This window comes from Macaca nemestrina, chromosome 7 (assembly GCF_043159975.1).
Source record: "Macaca nemestrina isolate mMacNem1 chromosome 7, mMacNem.hap1, whole genome shotgun sequence".
In the NCBI taxonomy this organism is placed as follows: Eukaryota; Metazoa; Chordata; class Mammalia; order Primates; family Cercopithecidae; genus Macaca; species Macaca nemestrina.
In genome coordinates, this window is record NC_092131.1 from 126,200,751 (window position 1) to 126,219,140 (window position 18,390).

An 18,390-nucleotide genomic window follows, 5' to 3' on the forward strand; every position below is an offset into this window, starting at 1 on the left:
TGCAGTGAGCTGATGTCGTGCCACCACACTGTAGCCTAGGCAACAGAGTAAGACTGTCTCAAAAAAAAAAATTAATAAACTCATTACATGTTAACATAAAAAACATGTTATTTAAATTAGTTACTTTTTTTAAAAAGTGAGAAGAGTAGCATCATTTTATAATTATGCAGATCTCTTTAATGTCTGGCTTAATAGAAGACAGCTAGATTCCCATAGCTGCTCCTTTCCTTCCTGCCTCTCTCCTCTTCTCCCTCCCTTCTTCTCCTCCCCTCCCTTCCTTTTCCTTTCCTTTCTTTGTTTAATAAAAGAGATGAGCCAGGCACAGTGGCTCACGCCTGTAACCCCAGCACTTTGGGAGGCCAAGACGGGTGGATCACGAGGTCAGGAGATTGAGACCATCCAGGCCGACACGGTGAAACCCTGTCTCTACTAAAAATACAAAAAAAAAAAAAATTAGCCGGGCGTAGTGGCGGGCGCCTGTAGTCCCAGCTACTCGGGAGGCTGAGGCAGAAGAATGGCAAGAACTCAGGAGGCGGAGCTTGCAGTGAGCCGAGATCGCGCCACTGCACTCCAGCCTGGGCGAGCGAGACTCTGTCTCAAAAAAAAAAAAAAAAAAAAAGTTTTGACCTTGCACATCCTCCCACACCAAAGGGTCTTGGGGACCCTCAAAGATCCTGGATCACACTTTAAGGACCACACTTTAATAACCACTGTTCTAGTTTTATTTCTTTGAATTAATGTTTCTCTTTATTATTACTTTTTTTTTTTTTTTTGAGACACAGTCTTGCTCTATCACCCAGACTAGAGTGCAGTGCACGATCTTGGCTCACTGCAATTTCTGTCTCCTGGATTGAAGTGATTTTCCCACCTTAGCCTCCTGAGTAGCTGGGATTACAGACATGCACCACCATACCTGGCTGGTTTTTGTATTTTTTATAGAGATGGGGCTTCACCATATTGCTCAGGCTAGTCTTAAACTGAGCTCAAGTAATCTGTCCACTTCGGCCTCCCAAATGATGGGATTGCAGGCATGAGCCACCATGCCCAGCACTAAATGATTAAAAAGTAATAATAATAATAATAATAATAATAAGCTGAGTGTGGTGGCTCACAGCTATAATCCTAGCACTTGGGACCATTGCTGTAAAAATTTTTTTTTAACTTTTTTTTTTAGAGATAATGTTTTGCCATTAATTCAGCCCCAGCATTCAAGCTGAAACCTCAGACATCATGGAGAAGAAACAAAGCCATCTTCAGTGTGCCCTGCCTAAATTCCTGACCCACAGAATCTGTGAGCATAATAAATAATTGTTTTGGCGGGGCGTGGTGGCTCACGCCTGTAATCCCAGCACTTTGGGATGCCGAGGTGGGTGGATCACCTGAGGTCAGGAGCTCGAGACCAGCCTGGCCAACATAGTGAAACCCCATTTCTACCAAAAATACAAAAAAATTAACCAGGCATGGTGGCACACACCTGTAATCCCAGCTACGTGGGAGGCTGAGGCAGGAGAATTGCTTGAACCCGGGAGGCAGAGGTTGCAGTGAGCCGAGATCATGCCATTGCACTCCAGTCTGCGCAACAAGAGCGAAACTCCGTCTCAGTAAATAAATAAATAAATAAATAAATAAATAATTGTTTTACACAACTGGATTTTTGATAATTTGTTATGCAGCAGTTGATAACTGGAACAAAGGCCCCTTAGCATCCTGTGTGAACATTCTAAAGTACTAATCTAATCAAGACAGGCCTGATTAAAATTCTGCAATGACTCCTCAGGCTAAAGTCAAAGTTGGTGAGCACTACAGGATATTAAAAGAGATCTCAGGGCCAGGCGTGGTGGGTCATGCTGGTAATCCCATCACTTTGGGAGGCTGTGGGCAGATCACCTGAGGTCAGGAGTTCGAGACTAGCCTGGCCAACATGGTGAAACCCTGTCTCTACCAAAAATACAAAAATAAGCCAGCTGTACGTGGGGCACACGCCTGTAATCCCAGCTACTCAGGGGGCTGAGGCAGGAGAATCACTTGAAGCCAGGAAGCGGAGGTTGCAGTGAGCTGAGATTGTACCCCTGCACTCCAGCCTGGGCAACAGAGCAAGACTCTGTCTCAAAAAATAAATAAATAAATAAATAAATAAATAAATAAATAAATAAGAGATTTCAGGCCAGGCACAGTGCCTCACAGCTATAATTCCAGAGCTTTAGGAGGCCAACATGGGAGAATCACTTGAGGCCAAAAGTTCGAGAGCAGCCTGGGCAACATAGCAAGCCCCTATCTCTACAAAAAATTCAAAAATTAGCCAGCATGATGGCTCACATTTGTAGTCCCAGTTACTCAGGAGGCTGAGTCAGGAGGATCCCTTGAGCCCAGGCGTTCAAGGCTGCAGTAAGTTATGATTATGCCACTGCACATCAGTGTGGGCAACAGAGTGAGAATCTGTCTCCAAAAATAAAATAGGTGGGGCGTGGTGGCTCATGCCTGTAATCCCAGCACTTTGGGAGGCTGAGGAGGGCAAATCACTTGAGGTCAGGAGTTCAAGACCAGTCTGGCCAACATGGTGAAACCGTGTCTTTACTAAAAATACAAAAAAAGTAGCCAGGCGTGGCAGTATGCGCCTGTAATCCCAGCTACTTGGGAAGCTAAGGCAGGGGAATTGCTTGAACCAGGGAGGTGGAGGCTGCAGTGAGCTGAGATCGCACCACTGTATTCTAGCCTGGGCAACTGAGCAAGACTCTGTCTCAAAAAAATAAAATAGGCCAGGCACAGTGCTCACGCCTGTAATCCCAGCACTTTGGGAGGCTGAGGAGGGCAGATCGCTTGAGGTCAGAAGTTTGAGACAGCCTGGCCAACATGGGGAAACCCTGTCTCTACTAAAAGGGTGTGGTGGCACACGCCTGTAATCCCAGCTACTAGGGAGGCTGTGGCAGGAGAATTACTTGAACCCCGGAGGCAGAGGTTGCAGTGAGCCAAGATTGCACCACTACACTCCAGCCTGGGCGACAAAGTGAGATTCCCTCTAAAAATAAAATAAAAAATAAAATAAATAAAGAGATCTCATAATCACCTTGTTTTTTGGGGTTTGTTTGTTTGTTTGTTTTTGAGATGGAGTCTCACTTTGTTGCCCAGGCTGGAGAGTGCAGCGGTGCAGCCTTGGCTCACCGCAACCTCTGCCTCCCAGGTTCCAGCAATTCTCCTGCCTCAGGCTCCCAAGTAACTGGGACTACAGGCATGTGCCGCCATGCCCGGCTAATTTTTTTTTTTAGTAGTAGTAGAGATGGGGTTTCACCATGTTGGCCAGGTTGGTCTCGAACTCCTGACCTCAGGTGATCCGCCTGCCTTGGCCTCCCAAAGTGCTGGGATTACAGGCGTGAGCCCCCGCGCCCGGCCAATCACCTGGCCTTCTTCCCTTCAGGTTAGGAACTAGACAGCTTTGGGATTCAGGCTGATGGGTGGAAAAAATCCCAAACTAGAATCATCTGAGGTCAGGAGTTCAAGACCAGCCTGGCCAACGTGGTGAAACCTCGTCTCTACTAAAAATATAAAATTGGCCAGGCATGGTGGTGCATGCCTGTAGTCCCAGCTACTTGGGAGGCTGAAGCAGAGGAACTGCTTGAACCCGGGAGGCCGAGGTTGCAGTGAGCCGAGATCGCACCACTGCACTCCAGCCTAGGCATCAAAGTGAGACTCTGTCTCAAAAAAAAAAAAAAAGGAGAAAAGAAAAAGCCCCTGCATTTCCAGGTTTCAAGTAGAAGTCACAACCTTGGCCTGGAGAGGTGGCTCACACCTGTAATCCCAACACTTTAAGAGGCCGAGGCCAGAGTATTGCTTGAGCCCAGGAGTTCCAGACCCACCTGGGCAACATAGTAAGACCCCTATCCCTACAAAAAAAAAATTCTAAAAATGAGGCAGGAGGATCACCTGAGCCTGAGACGTTGAGGCTGCAATGAGCTGTGATAGTGCCACTGCATACCTCCCTGGGCAACAGCAGTGAGACCTTGTCTTAAAAAAAAAAAAAAAAAATTTGCCCTGGGCATGGTTGCTCATGCCTGTAATCCCAGCACTTTCGGAGGCTGAGGCAGTGGATCACTTGAGGCCAGGAGTTCGTGACCAGACTGGTCAACATGGCAAAACCCTGTCGCTACAAACAAAACACAAAAACTAGTTGGGTGCGGCCAGACACGGTGGTTCACAACTGTAATCCCAGCACTTTGGGAGGCCGAGGCGGGCAAATCTCCTGAGGTCAGGAGTTCGAGACCAGCCTGGCCAACATGGTAAAACCCCTACTCTACTAAAAAAAAAAAAAAAAAAAAAAAGCATACAAAAAGTTAGCCGGTGTGGTGGTGGGCACCTGCAATCCCAGTTACTCCAGAGGCTGAGACAGGAGAATTGCTTGAACTCAGGAGGCAGAGTTTGCAGTGAGCCCTGATTGCTCCACTACACTCCAGCCTGGGCGTCACAACAAGACTCTGTCTCAAAAACAATAAAATTTAAATTTAAAAAAATAAAAGGAGGCTGGGTATGGTGGCTCATGCCTGTAATCCCAGCACTTTGAGAGGCTGAGGTAGGTGGATCACAAGGTCAGGAGTTCAACACCAGCCTGGCCAAGATGGTGAAACCCCGTCTCTACTTAAAAAAAAAAAAAAAATACAAAAAGCAGCCAGACATGGTGGTGGGCGCCTGTAATCCCAGCTACTTGGGAGGCTGAAGCAGGGAATTGCTTGAACCTGGGAGGCAGAAGTTGCAGTCAGCCAAGATCGCGCCACTGCACTCCAGCCTGGCAACAAAGAGAGACTCTGTCTCAAAAAAAAAAAAAAAGGAAGTTGCAACCTTGGGCTAAACTGACCTACAGATATGTTGTTTAAAAACATGAGTTAAGCCAGGCGCAGTGTCTCACGCCTGTAATCCCAGCAATGTGGGAGGCCGAGGCGGGTGGATCACAAGGTCAGGCGTTTGACACCAGCCTGGCCAACATGTTGAAACCCCGTCTCTACTAAAAAAACAAAAATTAGCTGGGCGTGGTGGCGGGCACCCGTAATCTCAGCTACTTGGGAGGCTGAAGCAGGAGAATCACTTGAACCTGGGAGGCGGAGGTTACAGTGAGCTGAGATCACACCATTGCACTCCAACCTAGGCGACAGGGCGAGACTTTATCTCAAAAAAAACAAAACAACAACAACAAAAAAAAACATGAGTTACTTGATGTGGTAGATTGTCTGCAGAGATGGCTGTCAACAGTTCCTCCCATTCCTGTATATACATGTCAGGCCTTTCACCAAGAGGTGCAGTTTATTTCCTTATCCCTTGAATCTGGTCTAGACACGTATCTTGGTTTGACCAATGGAATGTAGAGGACGTGATAATGTGTGACATCTAGGTCTAGGCCTTATAAGGCCTCACAGCTCCCATTTTCAGTTTTGGCATCAAGCCACTCAAGAAGGCAGCTTAGGCTAGAGTCCATGAATAGAGAGGCCCAGCCAGCACCCCCATCCTTCCAGACACCCCAGCAGAGGCACCAGACATATGAATGAGGCCATCTTGAGTGTTCTGACCTCTGTCAAGCTCCCAGCTGAAGGAAGCCATGTGAGTGACCACAGCCAGCATTAAGTAGAGCAGAAGAACTAACTGCCCAGCTGAACCCAGACAAAACAAAGTCATTAGAAATAATACATCATTGGCTGGACACGGTGGGTCACGCCTGTAACCTCTGCCCTTTGGGAGGCTGAGGTGGGCGGATCACTTGAGCCCAGGAGTTCAAGACCAGTCTGGGCAACATAGTGAGACCCCATCTCTTTTTTTTTTTTTTGAGATGGACTCTTGCTGTGTTGCCCAGGCTACACTGATCTCAGCTCACTGCAACCTCCGCCTCCTGGGTTCAAGCAATTCTCCTGCCTCAGCCTCCCGAGTAGCTGGGATTACAGGTGCCCATCACCATGCCTGGCTAATTTTGTGTTTTTAATAGAGATGGAGTTTCAGTATGTTGGCCGGGCTGGTCTGGAACTCCTAACCTTAGGAGATCCACTAGCCTCGGCCTTCCAAAGTGCTAGGATTATAGGCGTGAGCCACTGAACCCAGCCCATCTCTATTTTTTAACAAAATTATAATAGTAAAAAAGAAAAAAAATACATCGGGTCGGGCGCGGTAGCTCATGCCTGTAATCCCAGCACTTTGGGAGGCCGAGACGGGCGGATCATGAGGTCAGGAGATCGAGACCATCCTGGCTAACATGGTGAAACCCCATCTCTACTAAAAATTACAAAAAACGAGCCGGGTGAGGTGGCGGGCACCTGTAGTCCCAGCTACTCGGGAGGCTGAGGCAGGAGAATGGCGTAAACCCGGGAGGCGGAGCTTGTAGTGAGCCAAGAGCCGGTCACTGCACTCCAGCCTGGGAGACACAGCGAGACTCCGTCTCAAAAAAAAAAAAAAAAAATTGCTATTTTAGCCACTAAATAAAGTGATTTGTGGTTTGTTTGTTTTTTTGTTTTGTTTTGTTTTGTTTTTTGTTTTTTTTGAGAACAAAAAAAAATGAGTTATTTGATGTGGTAGATTGTCTGCAGAGATGGCTGTCAACAGTTCCTCCCATTCCTATATATACATGTCAGGCCTTGTTTTTGGTTTTTTTTTGAGAATTGCTTGAACCCAGGAGGCGGAGAGGTTGCAGTAAGCCAAGGTCGTGCCACTGCACTCCAGCCTGGGCAGCAGAGTGAGACTCTGTCTAAAAAAAAAAAATTAAAAAATAAAAAATAAAAACCTGAAACTGTCACATAAAAACATGAGTTTTGAAAACAAAAAAAAGGGCTTGTTTTTTGAAAACACTGGAACTGTGTACCTCACTTGGACTTCAGGGCAGAATCATAAATGTGTGCCCACAACCCCAGTGAAGGAAGATCTGTGGTTACAAGAAGACAACCGCTTCATCGGAGGGCAGAGTTCTGCCTGCTCCCGTGACTTCTCCCAGGGCAGGTATGATGAGAGCTGGTGACATCCAATCACAACTCTATTATCTCTCCCAAGGCAGCTTCACCAGGCAGGTCATTCATCAGCAGGTACACATAATTTCTGGGCAGAGAGAAGTAGAGAGTTCTCCCAGGAATTTTGCAAACAAAATGTGTTCTTTTTCCTTGTTGAAATGTATAAAATTTATCTTCTGGGAGAATACATACAGGGTGCTTTGTGATTTACTTCAGAGTAGATGGCAGGCACACTTGATTTACTTCATTGTTGGTTCAAGAGAAGGAAGACAATTATCTGGTGGTAATTACCCTCGTGGCCATAAAGAGAATTTGACCAAATGTCTCCTGGAATTGAGAGGAACCCCAATTCATCCAGCTTGATCTTGGGACTCTGTTCCAGGCTGGCAGGCTGGGGGATGGAGGTGTCAAGGGTAGCATGTGAAAAATGCTGTTTCTGCTCTCACCATCATGGGGAGGTGGGAAAGGAACAACTGTCATGAAGAGAGGTGACCCAGGAAAAAGGGAACAATTTCCTGGCTTCTTCCCAGTACTCCAGACCCTAGGGGCCTCTACAGCAATGAAATTACATTGTTTGTCATGAGCCTGACTCAACCGGATGTGAAGGAAGAAGGGTTATATGTATGTAGCATTCAGAAAAGCTGATATATCCAACTCTCATTGAAATGAAGCAGAAAATGTTCAATCACACACAATCAAAACAAAACCACTGGGCCTGCAGTCCTGCCTGTCAATGAACAGCTGAGGCCCAACAGTGCTGGCTGCCACATGGAAGTCAACATCCCCCTTCTGTCTCCCCATGTTTTTTTACCCCATTCCTGCACCACCGGTTTCCCTATAAGCTTTAATGCTCAGAAGCTGAGTCTATAGACAAGGGATTTAGCCTATCTCTGAAACCCGGGGTGACAACTCCATGGAAGTACTGGGGTATAACCTAAGACAGTCATTTTTTTGTTTTTTGTTTTTCGGTTTTTTGTTTTGTTTTGGTTTGTTTGTGCTCTGTCTCACTCTGTCACCCAGGCTGGAGTGCAGTGGCCCAATCTCGGCTCACTGCAAACTCCGCCTCCCAGGTTTAAGCGATTCTCCTGCCTCAGCCTCCTGAGTAGCGGGGATTACAGGTGTGTGCCATCATGCCCGGCTAATTTTTATATTTTTAGTAGAGATGGAGTTTCACCCTGTTGGCCAGACTGTTCTCAAACTTCTGACCTCAAGCTATCTGCCCGCCTTGGCCTCCCGAAGTGCTGGGATTACAGACACGACCCATCACGCCCGGCCTAACCTGAGCCAATTCTAAGAGTACTATTGTCATTGTTTCCATTTCACAGGGAAAGAAACCGAGGCACAGAGACGTTCCATAGCTTGATCAAGGGCACAGCTAGTAAGTGGCAGAGCTGGGATTCCAACACAGGCAGTGGAGCTCTAGAGTCCAAACTCATAACCACCCCATTAGCTGCCTCTGGGTATCAGATGGGCAAGCATTTTCTGAGTTGTAAACAAAAACCTCGGTCGGGTGAGGTGGCTCACACCTGTAATGCCAGCACTTTGGGAGGCTGAGGCAGGCAGATGATGAGGTCAAGAGATGGAGACCATCCTGGTCAACATGGTGAAACCCCATCTCTACTAAAAATACAAAAATTAGCTGGGCATGGTGGCACGCGCCCGTAGTCCCCGCTACTGGGGAGGCTGAGGCAGGAGAATCACTTGAACCCAGGAGATGGAGGTTGCAGTGAGCCAAGATCGTGCCACTGCACTCCAGCCTAGTGACAGAGCGAGACTCCATCTCAAAAACAAACAAACAAACAAACTTCAGTGCACCCTGAAGGGCATATATTTCCAGGGAAGCCGACCCAACCAAGCACCCTATCTCTGCCCCAGGTCAGTGCTGGAGAAGGACCAGCCCTGATGCCTTCCACACCAGGCAAATGCAAAGCAGAACTCGCCCTGGAGTGCTGTGCCCTTCATTATGGATAGCCAGGGAGGTCCTGATGATAGCTGGTGGCTTTCTGCCTTGCCTCCCCTTCCTCCTACAATGGTCTAGTGCCATGATTAAGAGCAGACACTGGAGCCAGACCATCTGTCTCTGGATCTGGCTCTACTTTACACATGAAGTGGGTAGCAGCTACCTCATAGTGCTTGTGGTATGTGATGAGTTTGTACATGTAAAGTGCTTAGTATAGTGTCTGGCACACAGTACATGCTAACTAAATGTCAGCTGTAATTGATAATGATTCCTCACTTTATCAGCTCTGTATCTTCCTCCCATGCCGAGGTTCTCAAGCATCCTGATTATTTTGTTTTGATCAATTCCCGTTTTGGAGGGACTTTATCTTCAGAGGACAAAACTGATCCTAAGGAGGGAAGCAATAATGGAGGATTTCGGGCATCACAGCAGGCTCGTGGAAAGTCGTTCAGGAATAGGAGCTCTCCTGGGAACACTGATGTTGCCGAGGTGAGTGGGTGTTTGCTGCACTTGCCTCTAGAGTCTGGAAGGAAGATGGGGTAACCAGTGGCAGCATCCCAGTCTTGGGGAGAATGAGAAGCAGGTCCCATGGATGCTTTTGCCTCTCCTCTCCTTTCCGCTTCCACAGACACGTCCCCTCATTCATTCTAGGCCCCCCTCTCCCACTCAGGACTCGGGTGACTTGGCCTATCTGCTAGGAGAGTAATTGAATTTCATGCAAGATTAATGGTTATTGTCCTCAAATGGCATCACTCACTGGATCTGCACTGCAAACCCCTGTTCCCCATCTGTGGGGCCAGAGCCAGCACAAGAGGAAGACTGGCCTGAAGGCAAGGGGCATGGCCAGTGGTAAGGCTCCTGTCCTGACTGGCTCAAGGAGAAAAGCAATACCTAGAACTGAGCCATGGTGAGGTGGACTGGGGCTGAGAGAGAGAGCTGAGAAGGAGAGCTGGAATCAGAGCACTACCCCAGGGCCTGGGACTCAGTCTGATAGAAGAGATGCCTGGCCTGGGCAGAGGCTCTTGTATGGCAGAGCCTTCTCCCTGTGTCCCAGACCACATTCACTTCCAGGCATCATCATCCAGCACTATTACATTTACAAAGAGCTCTGATACCCATAATCCCACTCAATCCTCAGGAGAGCATGTGGGGTGGTAACTGCTCTTATGTCTGTGAAAACAGTCTCAGAAAAGTTGTCAATCCTGCATTCACTGAAACATTTATTAGGTGCTTGCTGTATGCCAGGAAATAAATCTAGCTCGCCTGATTCAAGGCCAGTGTTCTTTCCACGTATTTGCTTCAATATGTTGATTCCTTCTTCCCTCTCCTCCTAAATTTGCCTCCCAAACACTCCCCTTCTGTTGTGATTTTGAAATGCCTACAGTTCTTTGATACCCTTCCCTTCAGAAAATGGAGTCTAAAACCCCTCCCTTTGAATGTAGGCTGGGCTGCCTTCCAATAGAATAAACTGGAAATGATGGCGTGCAACTTCAGAGGAGGCTGGCCCATAACAGGCACTGCAGCTTCCTGCTTCTTTTCTCTGTCCCTCTCTCTCTTTGTCTCTCTCTGATCACCTGCTCTAGGGGAAGCCAGCTGCCAGGTCATGATCAGACCAGAGGAGAAACAGAGGTCTCTGACCAACAGACATGTGAAATAAGTTTGGGAGTAGATCCTCCATGTCCAGCTGACATCTTGACTGCAGCCTCATGACAGACCCTGAGCTAGCTGAGACCTCTTTAAGCTGTTCTTGGATTTCTGACCCTCAGAAATTGTGTGATCTCACAATCATAAATGATTGTTTTTGGGTTTTATTGTTTGTTTGTTTTGAGACAGTGTCTCACTCTGTTACCCAGGTTGGAATGCAGTGGTGTAATCACAGCTTACTGCAGTCTCAACTTCCTGGTCTCTAGCAATCCTCCAGCCTCAGCCTCCCAAAGTGTTGGGATTACAGGTGTGAGCCACTGCACCTGGCCAAATGTTTGCTGTTTTAAGTTGCTGAGCTGTGGGGTAATTTTTATGCAGAACAGATCACCAACACATCTTTCCCACTGTGGAAACACCCTCATCTCCCAAAGCTAACCCCTTTGGGCAGTGTGAGTCATTTAAAAGTTTATTTTTCTCTTATATTCAGCTGAGATAGTAAAGGGAGTCAGAATTCTGGTTTCAAACATCTGTGGTTGCTGCTTTCTAGCTGTGGTACATAGAGCAACTGAGACCTCTCTGGGTCTCAGTTTCACATCTGTCAAACAATGATGATGCCTTCCTGGAAAGGAAGACTGTAGAGATTGAACACATCTGACCCAATGCTGGGCACTCGGTGGGTGCCTGCTAAATCTGAGTTCCCTCTGGCCCTGCTAACTTTCTGATTCCTGACTCTACTCGAAAGCTTCCAAGTCCCTGCCCAAAGAGGCTGGGACTAGGATCACAGTTTTAAGAGCACCTCGCTGGGCGCGGTGGCTCATGCCTGTAATCCCAGCACTTTGGGAGGCTGAGACAGGCGGATCACGACGTCAGGAGATCGAGACCATCCTGGCTAACACAGTGAAACCCCATCTCTACTAAAAATACAAAAATTAGCCAGGCGTGGTGGCGGGCACCTGTAGTCCCAGCTACTCGGGAGGCTGAGGCAGGAGAATGGGTGAACCTGGGAGGCGGAGCTTGCAGTGAGTGGAGATCCTGCCACTGCACTCCAGCCTGGGCAACAGAGCCAGACTCCATCACCAAAAAAAAAAAAAAAGAGCTCCTCATCCTCCTCCTGCAACAGGAGACAGAGGAGAGGGGCTGTACCAGGGATCCCCCTTCAGTGTGAACATGAGAGATTTGTCCACAGGAAGTAGGGTGTGCTGCTGGAAAGGTCCCAGGGAACCTTAACAGAGATGTATTGGCTAGGCTTGGGCTCTAGTCTAGCTACACCAACACCTCCTCCCAGGGTGAAAGGAGTCTAGTTTGCCACTCACCAGGTCACTGTGAGTGAAAACAGCTATTATTTCTGAGGCTTTCCCAATTTCTTTTCCTTTTCACCAGTTTTCTTTCCCCAATCCCTTTAAATTTTTTTAAAATTTATTTTAATCACAAATAATATATGAAAAATAGTAACAGCTAACATTCCCCAAGAACTTAGCAGCCAAGGTTCCAAGATGGCTGTCTCATAATCACTCTGTGAGGTAGATTACTATAATTAGCCCCATTTTACAGATGACAAAGCCAAGGCAAATGGGTTAAGTAAATTGTCCCAGGTCACACAGAGGCAGAAAGAAGCTAATAGAAAATGAAGCTTCAGGGTCAGTAGCTCATTTATACAAGCTGCTCCAAGACTCTGTATTTAACTTTGTATTCATATTTAATAGTTCTTTTCTTAAAGAAGGTAATGAAAACTTAATGCGGTAACAAGAGGTCAGTGTGCTGTTTTCTTGCAGATATTTTAAAAATACATTTACATCTATAAACACACACGGAATTAAATGCTCCCCTACTGTGTGTATGGCTGGCACCCAGCTCCTTTAACACAACATCTTGACTGATTCCACTTTTCTAACCATTGTGTGGTGTGCACCACTGATGCTCTACTTTATTTACCAGCCTTTCTGAAGTTGAGCCCTCTGCTCCCCTCCTCTGACTCTGGCCGCTCACTGGGGTTCCCACCCTCTTCACAGCTTTTTCTCCCTTCGCCATGTCCCCTATGCTGTTTCCCCCCTCATACAGCCCCTTTGCCTGTGTCCTCACTACTTCATGCCCCAATTCCTTCCTGCCTCCCGCGTTTCTCCTCTCTCCTGGCCACCCCGCCCCGTCCTTCACCGCCCACCCTGTTTCCCCCGCTCGCTGCCCGCTCTCTCCCACTCCAGCTTCCTCCGGGCCTGCTACATTACCCTAATTCACAGCACCCCATCCTTCCGCCCTCACTCCCCTCATCTCCCGCCCCCACCCTCCGCGCCCCTCCGCGGCCAGGAGGGAGCGCACAGCCGGCGGGCTGCGACGCGCGCTGACAGTGTAATGAATGGCTTCAGCTGTAATTAGCGACCCCGCGGCTAATCACGATGTACATTTACATTTTAAGTGCTGCAGAGGGAGCGGGGGAAGAGGAGGGGACCGGCAGGAGTGGATGCGGGCCTTTTCGGCGTTCTCCCTTCACCGACTGTGGAGAGCAGTGAATGCGAGTGTTCTACAGCAGTTTAGGAGGGTGGGGGCGGTGGGGTCATAGAGGGCCAACCTGGCCGGACGCAGAACCGCCCTGTCCTCGCCCTACACAAACCCGAAGCTCCCAGGACTCTTCCTCCAAATGACAGAACTCCGCCTAATCCCTTCCAAGTGATCTTGCTGCCCAAGCTTGCATAGCCCCGGGGACGGAGAGCTCGCTTCTTCCACAACCAGCCCGTTCCAACGTTACTTCCAGCCTTTCGGGGACTTTTTCTCAGGGCCTGACCTTACACAGCCCTCGGCTCTCCACGCCCCGCTACGCGCTGCGGACAGTCTTTGTATCTTCCCAAGGCTGCTGTGCCTCTAGCCCCCACCGCTGTGTGGGGCCCACGGAGACTGGAGCGAGACCGAAGTCCTGGTTCGGAGCATACCCCGAGGGTTCCTGATTCCACCAGGAGACGGGGTCAGCCATTCACACACTGGGGTGCCAAGGTCCAGGCGCCGCAGCCACTCCCAAGAAGTGGTAAGGGGGTAAACCCCGGTTCTGAACAGCAGGGACCGAGAGCCGCTCCCAGGAAGTGGTAAGGGGGTAAACCCTAGTTTTGAACAGCAGGGACTGAGAGCTGCTGCTGATGCCCAGGAGGTGAGAACAGCGGGAGGAGACAGAATATAGTCTGGCAGCCTCATCTCCAACTGAGGCCCAGCAATCCCAGGCACCGTCATGCCCCCAGCACTTTTCCGGTTGCCTGCCAGCCCCAGCTCTCTGTGTCCCTCCCCGCCACGCCCCGTCACAGTCCCCTGGCTGGGACCAGATCTGCCGACCTCCCTCAGTCCTGACTGCGTGGGGCCGGTGGAAGGAGGACAGGCGAGGCCCGAGGGCAGTTTTAGGGAGGGTAGGGCCCCTTCTCAGACCCCCTCCCTTCCATCAGTAGTCCTGACAGCCCCAATCTCATCTTTCTCTAATGCTTCTCTCACCCGGCAGGAGACCCCGGGCCTCTCCTTCGGTCCCGAGGAGTTTCCGAAGAGAGGCATCCAGTAGCTCTATAATGCCCCCAAGGCTTCAACTCCCCATCTTCCTCCCTTCTTTCTCTCTTTTATTTTTTTAAAGTCTTTCTTTTTCATTTTTGTGGGTACATAATAGGTGTCTATATTTAGAGGGTACATGAGATGTTTTGATACAGGCATGCAATGCATAATAATCACATCATGGAGAATGGGCTTTCCCTCCCTTCTCTTTCTTTTTTATTTAATTAATTAATTTTTTTTTTTTTTTTGAGACATAGTTTTACTCTGTCACCCTGGGTGAAGTGCAGTGGCGTGATCTCGGCTCACTGCAGCCTTCAGCTCCCGGGTTCAAGCGCTTCTCCTGCCTCAGCTTCCTGAGCAGCTGGGATTACAGGCGCGCGCCACCACACCCAGCTGATTTTTGTATGTTTAATGGAGACGGGTTTTCACCATGTTGGCCAGGCTGGTCTCGAACTCCTGACCTCAAGTAATCCGCCCGCCTCGGCCTCTCAAAGTGCTGAGATTACAAGTGTGAGACACCGAGCCCGGCCCCTCCCTTCTCTTTCTTAAAACCTGCGTTCACCCAGCCTCCGTTCGAAAAAAGACCCACTGGATCTCAAGGGGCCAAGGTTGCCTGATCGAATTTCGCCTGGGAGGAAAGGGGCGGCCACGTTGGCATGGCATCGTGCCTGGCTCACCCTAAAGCGCGCAGCCCTAAGGGTGGGCTCTCGGGCATAGGTGGAGCGAGCCTACCGCCTTTTCAGAAGAGGTCTCGCCCGCTTCCTCACGCGCCTCGGGGAACAGCTTGGCCCAAAGCCTCACTCCTCACGTCCCAGGGGTGGACGGGGGTCCGGGAGCCTCGAGCTCTAGACAGGCGTGGCGAGGCTGAAGCCTGGGTCTCCCGCGCCCCGCGAGGACCACACCGCGACGTAGTCGCCCGAGGGGAGGCGCGGAGTGGAGCCGCAGCCAGCTCCTCCCGCACTCTGCTGACCGCGCACTAGCTGTCCTTGAGGCAAGAATACTTGGGAGCGGAAAAAAGGTGGGGGTGTTCCCCAGCGGGGAGAGGAGGGGCGAGGCCCCAGCAAGCCTCTCGGAAATCTCTCCCTGGGAGGGGACGAGGGGCGGCCTTCAACTGCAACGGGGAAGGGCTAGGATACCGGGTTTGAATTGGTGTTTGCACCGCAAGCGCAGCTTTTATTTAGGCTGCCGGTTTGTGAGGGTTGGCTCGGAGAGCGCTGATGGCGATTGTAGTGGAACTTCACCTTCACCTGCCCATGCGCCCCGCAGCGCGCCCGCTCCCACGCCCGCTCCCACGCCCGCGCAGCTGAGGACCCGGACTTGCCACGAAAGGCTGGTGAGGCTGGGGCCGGGGCGGGGCGGGCCGGGCCGGGTCAGGGGAGGGGCCTGGCGGCAGGGGCGGGGCCTCAGCTAAAGGCGCGGAGCACCGGGCGCCGAGAGCGCGGAGTAGAGCTGCGCCCGCTCGAGAGAAGTGGGGCCGAGATCGCGCCGTCCCAACCCGCCCGCCGGCGTCCGAGCTGCTTCCGCGCCCTTACCCCTGCGGGCCCTTGCAGGGCGAGACCGGCGGCCATGCAGCCCCGGGGTTGAGGCCGCCCCATGGCAAAGCCGGCGGTCCCGGCGACGACGGCGCATGGAGAACTTCCGTAAGGTGCGCTCCGAAGAGGCGCCAGCGGGGGGCGGGGCCGAGGGGGGCGGCCCAGGCTCTGGCCCCTTCGCAGACCTGGCGCCGGGCGCGGTGCACATGCGGGTCAAGGAAGGCAGCAAGATCCGGAACCTGATGGCCTTCGCCACCGCCAGCATGGCGCAGCCAGCCACGCGCGCCATCGTCTTCAGCGGCTGCGGCCGGGCCACCACCAAAACCGTCACGTGCGCCGAGATCCTCAAGCGCCGCCTGGCGGGCCTGCACCAGGTCACGCGGCTGCGCTACCGGAGCGTGCGCGAGGTGTGGCAGAGCCTCCCGCCTGGGCCCACGCAGGGTCAGACGCCTGGCGAGCCGGTCGCTAGTCTCAGCGTACTTAAGAACGTGCCCAGCCTCGCCATCCTACTTTCCAAGGACGCGCTGGATCCGCGACAGCCCGGCTACCAGCCCCCGAACCCCGATCCTGGTCCGTCGTCCCCGCCAGCCGCGCCAACGTCCAAGAGGAGCCTAGGGGAACCCGCAGCTGGAGAAGGCTCCGCGAAGCGATCGCAACCCGAGCCAGGGGCTGCGGACGAGGATCGGACGGCCTAAAACTCCGGACTGTGGGCGGGATCTTCCGCCAGCGCCTCCACCCTCAAATGCACCTCCAGCCTTTCACTCCTCGGTCCTCCGGAACCCACAACCTGGACACAGCTCCTCAAGGCAGGTAGCATGGACCTTAAGGCGACAAGAGAGGGGCCCCAGAAGTGGCAGGAGAGGATCCCCGACGACCTTAGGAAAACTTCGTGCGATGATTGCTGCTTATGCCCGTGTTGCCTGAAGACACGGAACTTCACCTTCACCTTTTGTGGGACCTTCTTTGGGGGAGAATGGTGGACAGTGGGATTCTGGAAACTTGATTGGGACCCCCAAGGGTTAAAGCCACCCAGCATTCACGAAGGGCACCTGGAGTGCGGAAGCCGAGAAGAGTTATTGGAATCACCCCCATCGTTGACAGAGAAGGCAGGGGGTGAGACTTGACTGCTTGAGGGTAGGAGAGTCTGAGATGTGGGAGTCCTATTCCACTCCCCGCCCTGGGACAGTTTTCCTTTCTAGTTTTCCTTCCCCTGCTTCAGAGGAGCATCTCTGAGGGTTCTAGCTCTTTTAACACCCCTTTTCCCCCTGCTGGCCCAGAGGGAGACCCAGGACTGAACTCTCCAGGCCTCCTCCCCCAGCCCTGCAACTGGAGTCTTGCTTCCAATAAAACAAGCACAAAAATGGCTCTGTCCCCAAATTTTTTTCTAACCACCCGCCTGTGCAGAGACAGCTCTGGCCTGGCCCTTTGTGTCTCCCCTCCCCTCCAGCCTTGCGTCCTGATCCTTTGGAGTCTTCAGGGTCAGGCATAGAGACTGGACAGCTTCAAAATGGTGCAAAGCACTTCCCAGTCCCTGGCTTTTTCCTCTCTCCTCCCCCACTCTGCCCTCCCAGGCTGGCCCTGGCCTCAGGGGCTGTGGCCCATGGGGGGCCCATGCTCCCCTGTACATCACCACTAAGGGAAAGGGAGTGGCACATTGCTTTTCTGGGAGGGAAAGGAAGGAGTGGAAGGAGAGCATGGATGAACTCTCCTGGAGGTCACTGCAAAGGGTGGCAGACCCTGCTGAGGTCCCTGAACCTGCAGCCTCCAGACAATAAACTGAACCTTACCCAGAAGGCTGGCACAAAGCCCCCAGCTCCGTGAGTAGGATCTCCCCTTCACTGCCCTCTCTCTGAGAAAGGACAGCACACCCTTGGGAAAAGGGGAGGAGAGAGACTGAGCGCAAATCCACTGCTGGAAATTACTATTCAGCAGAGAAGCTGGGACTTGGGCTGTGAATCACTGCAGGCCTCCTGATAAGCTGCTGCCTCCAGCCCTGCACAGCTGTCTGTTGAGAGATAACAGCCTCATAAGCTTCTCTGCCCAACTCTAAGCCAGCTGGGGGGTGGGGGTGGTGCTGTGTGCTGGAAGAGCTCTGGTGAGTTGGGGGTGGGATACAGCCCCAGGATCTCAGAAGTAGATCTCATCCCATGCAACTCAGCAGCACCCCTGGAAAGGGGGAGATGCGGAAGAATGTATTTATAAGTCATTTTGCTGGCAGAACCCTGAAATAAATCCTGCTGGTGACAAGAGATACGTTCTGTGGCTGACTGGAGGGGCTCTTTAGGGAGGTTTCCCTCTCCTGCAGTTATCTCTGCTTGAGCTTTGGATCAGTGAGCTTTGTCATCCAGACTTTTTCCCTCGTTGCTCTCCCCAAATTCCTGCTCTTGATGAGTCCCTGGAGAGGGCCAAGGGGTTTGGTTGTGCTTGTCTGACCCTCTCAGGGGTGGCCCAGGAAGCATGGAAAGAATGTAAACTGTCCTGACAAGATGCCCTAGCTTCTCCTGGACTTCAGCATCTAAAGGCAGTGATAAAACTTGGACAAGGTCCTGCATGGTAGAAGCTTAAGGGAGACTGGTCTTGGTTCTAAAAAGGGGCCAACTTTCCAAGACCACTAGTGACTGATTGCTGGGTTACCAGGACTATGAAAGCAGTGCCTGAGGCCGGGCGTGGTGGTTCATGCCTGTAATCCTGTAATCCCAGTACTTTGGGAGGCCAAGGCGGGTGAATCATGAGGTCAGGAGTTTGAGACCAACCTGGCCGACATGGTGAA

At 51.2% G+C, this 18,390-nt stretch overlaps 1 protein-coding gene across 1 annotated transcript; it reads left to right on the top strand.

Annotated features, from left to right (window-relative positions):
- The first annotated feature begins 15,494 nt into the window (after positions 1–15,494).
- On the top strand, positions 15,495–16,983 carry LOC105490972 (ribonuclease P and MRP subunit p25). Its single transcript, XM_011757018.3, has one exon. It carries the CDS (start codon positions 15,716–15,718, stop codon positions 16,313–16,315), a length of 600 nt encoding a protein of 199 aa, XP_011755320.1. The 5' UTR covers positions 15,495–15,715; the 3' UTR covers positions 16,316–16,983.
- Positions 16,984–18,390: the final 1,407 nt, after the last annotated feature.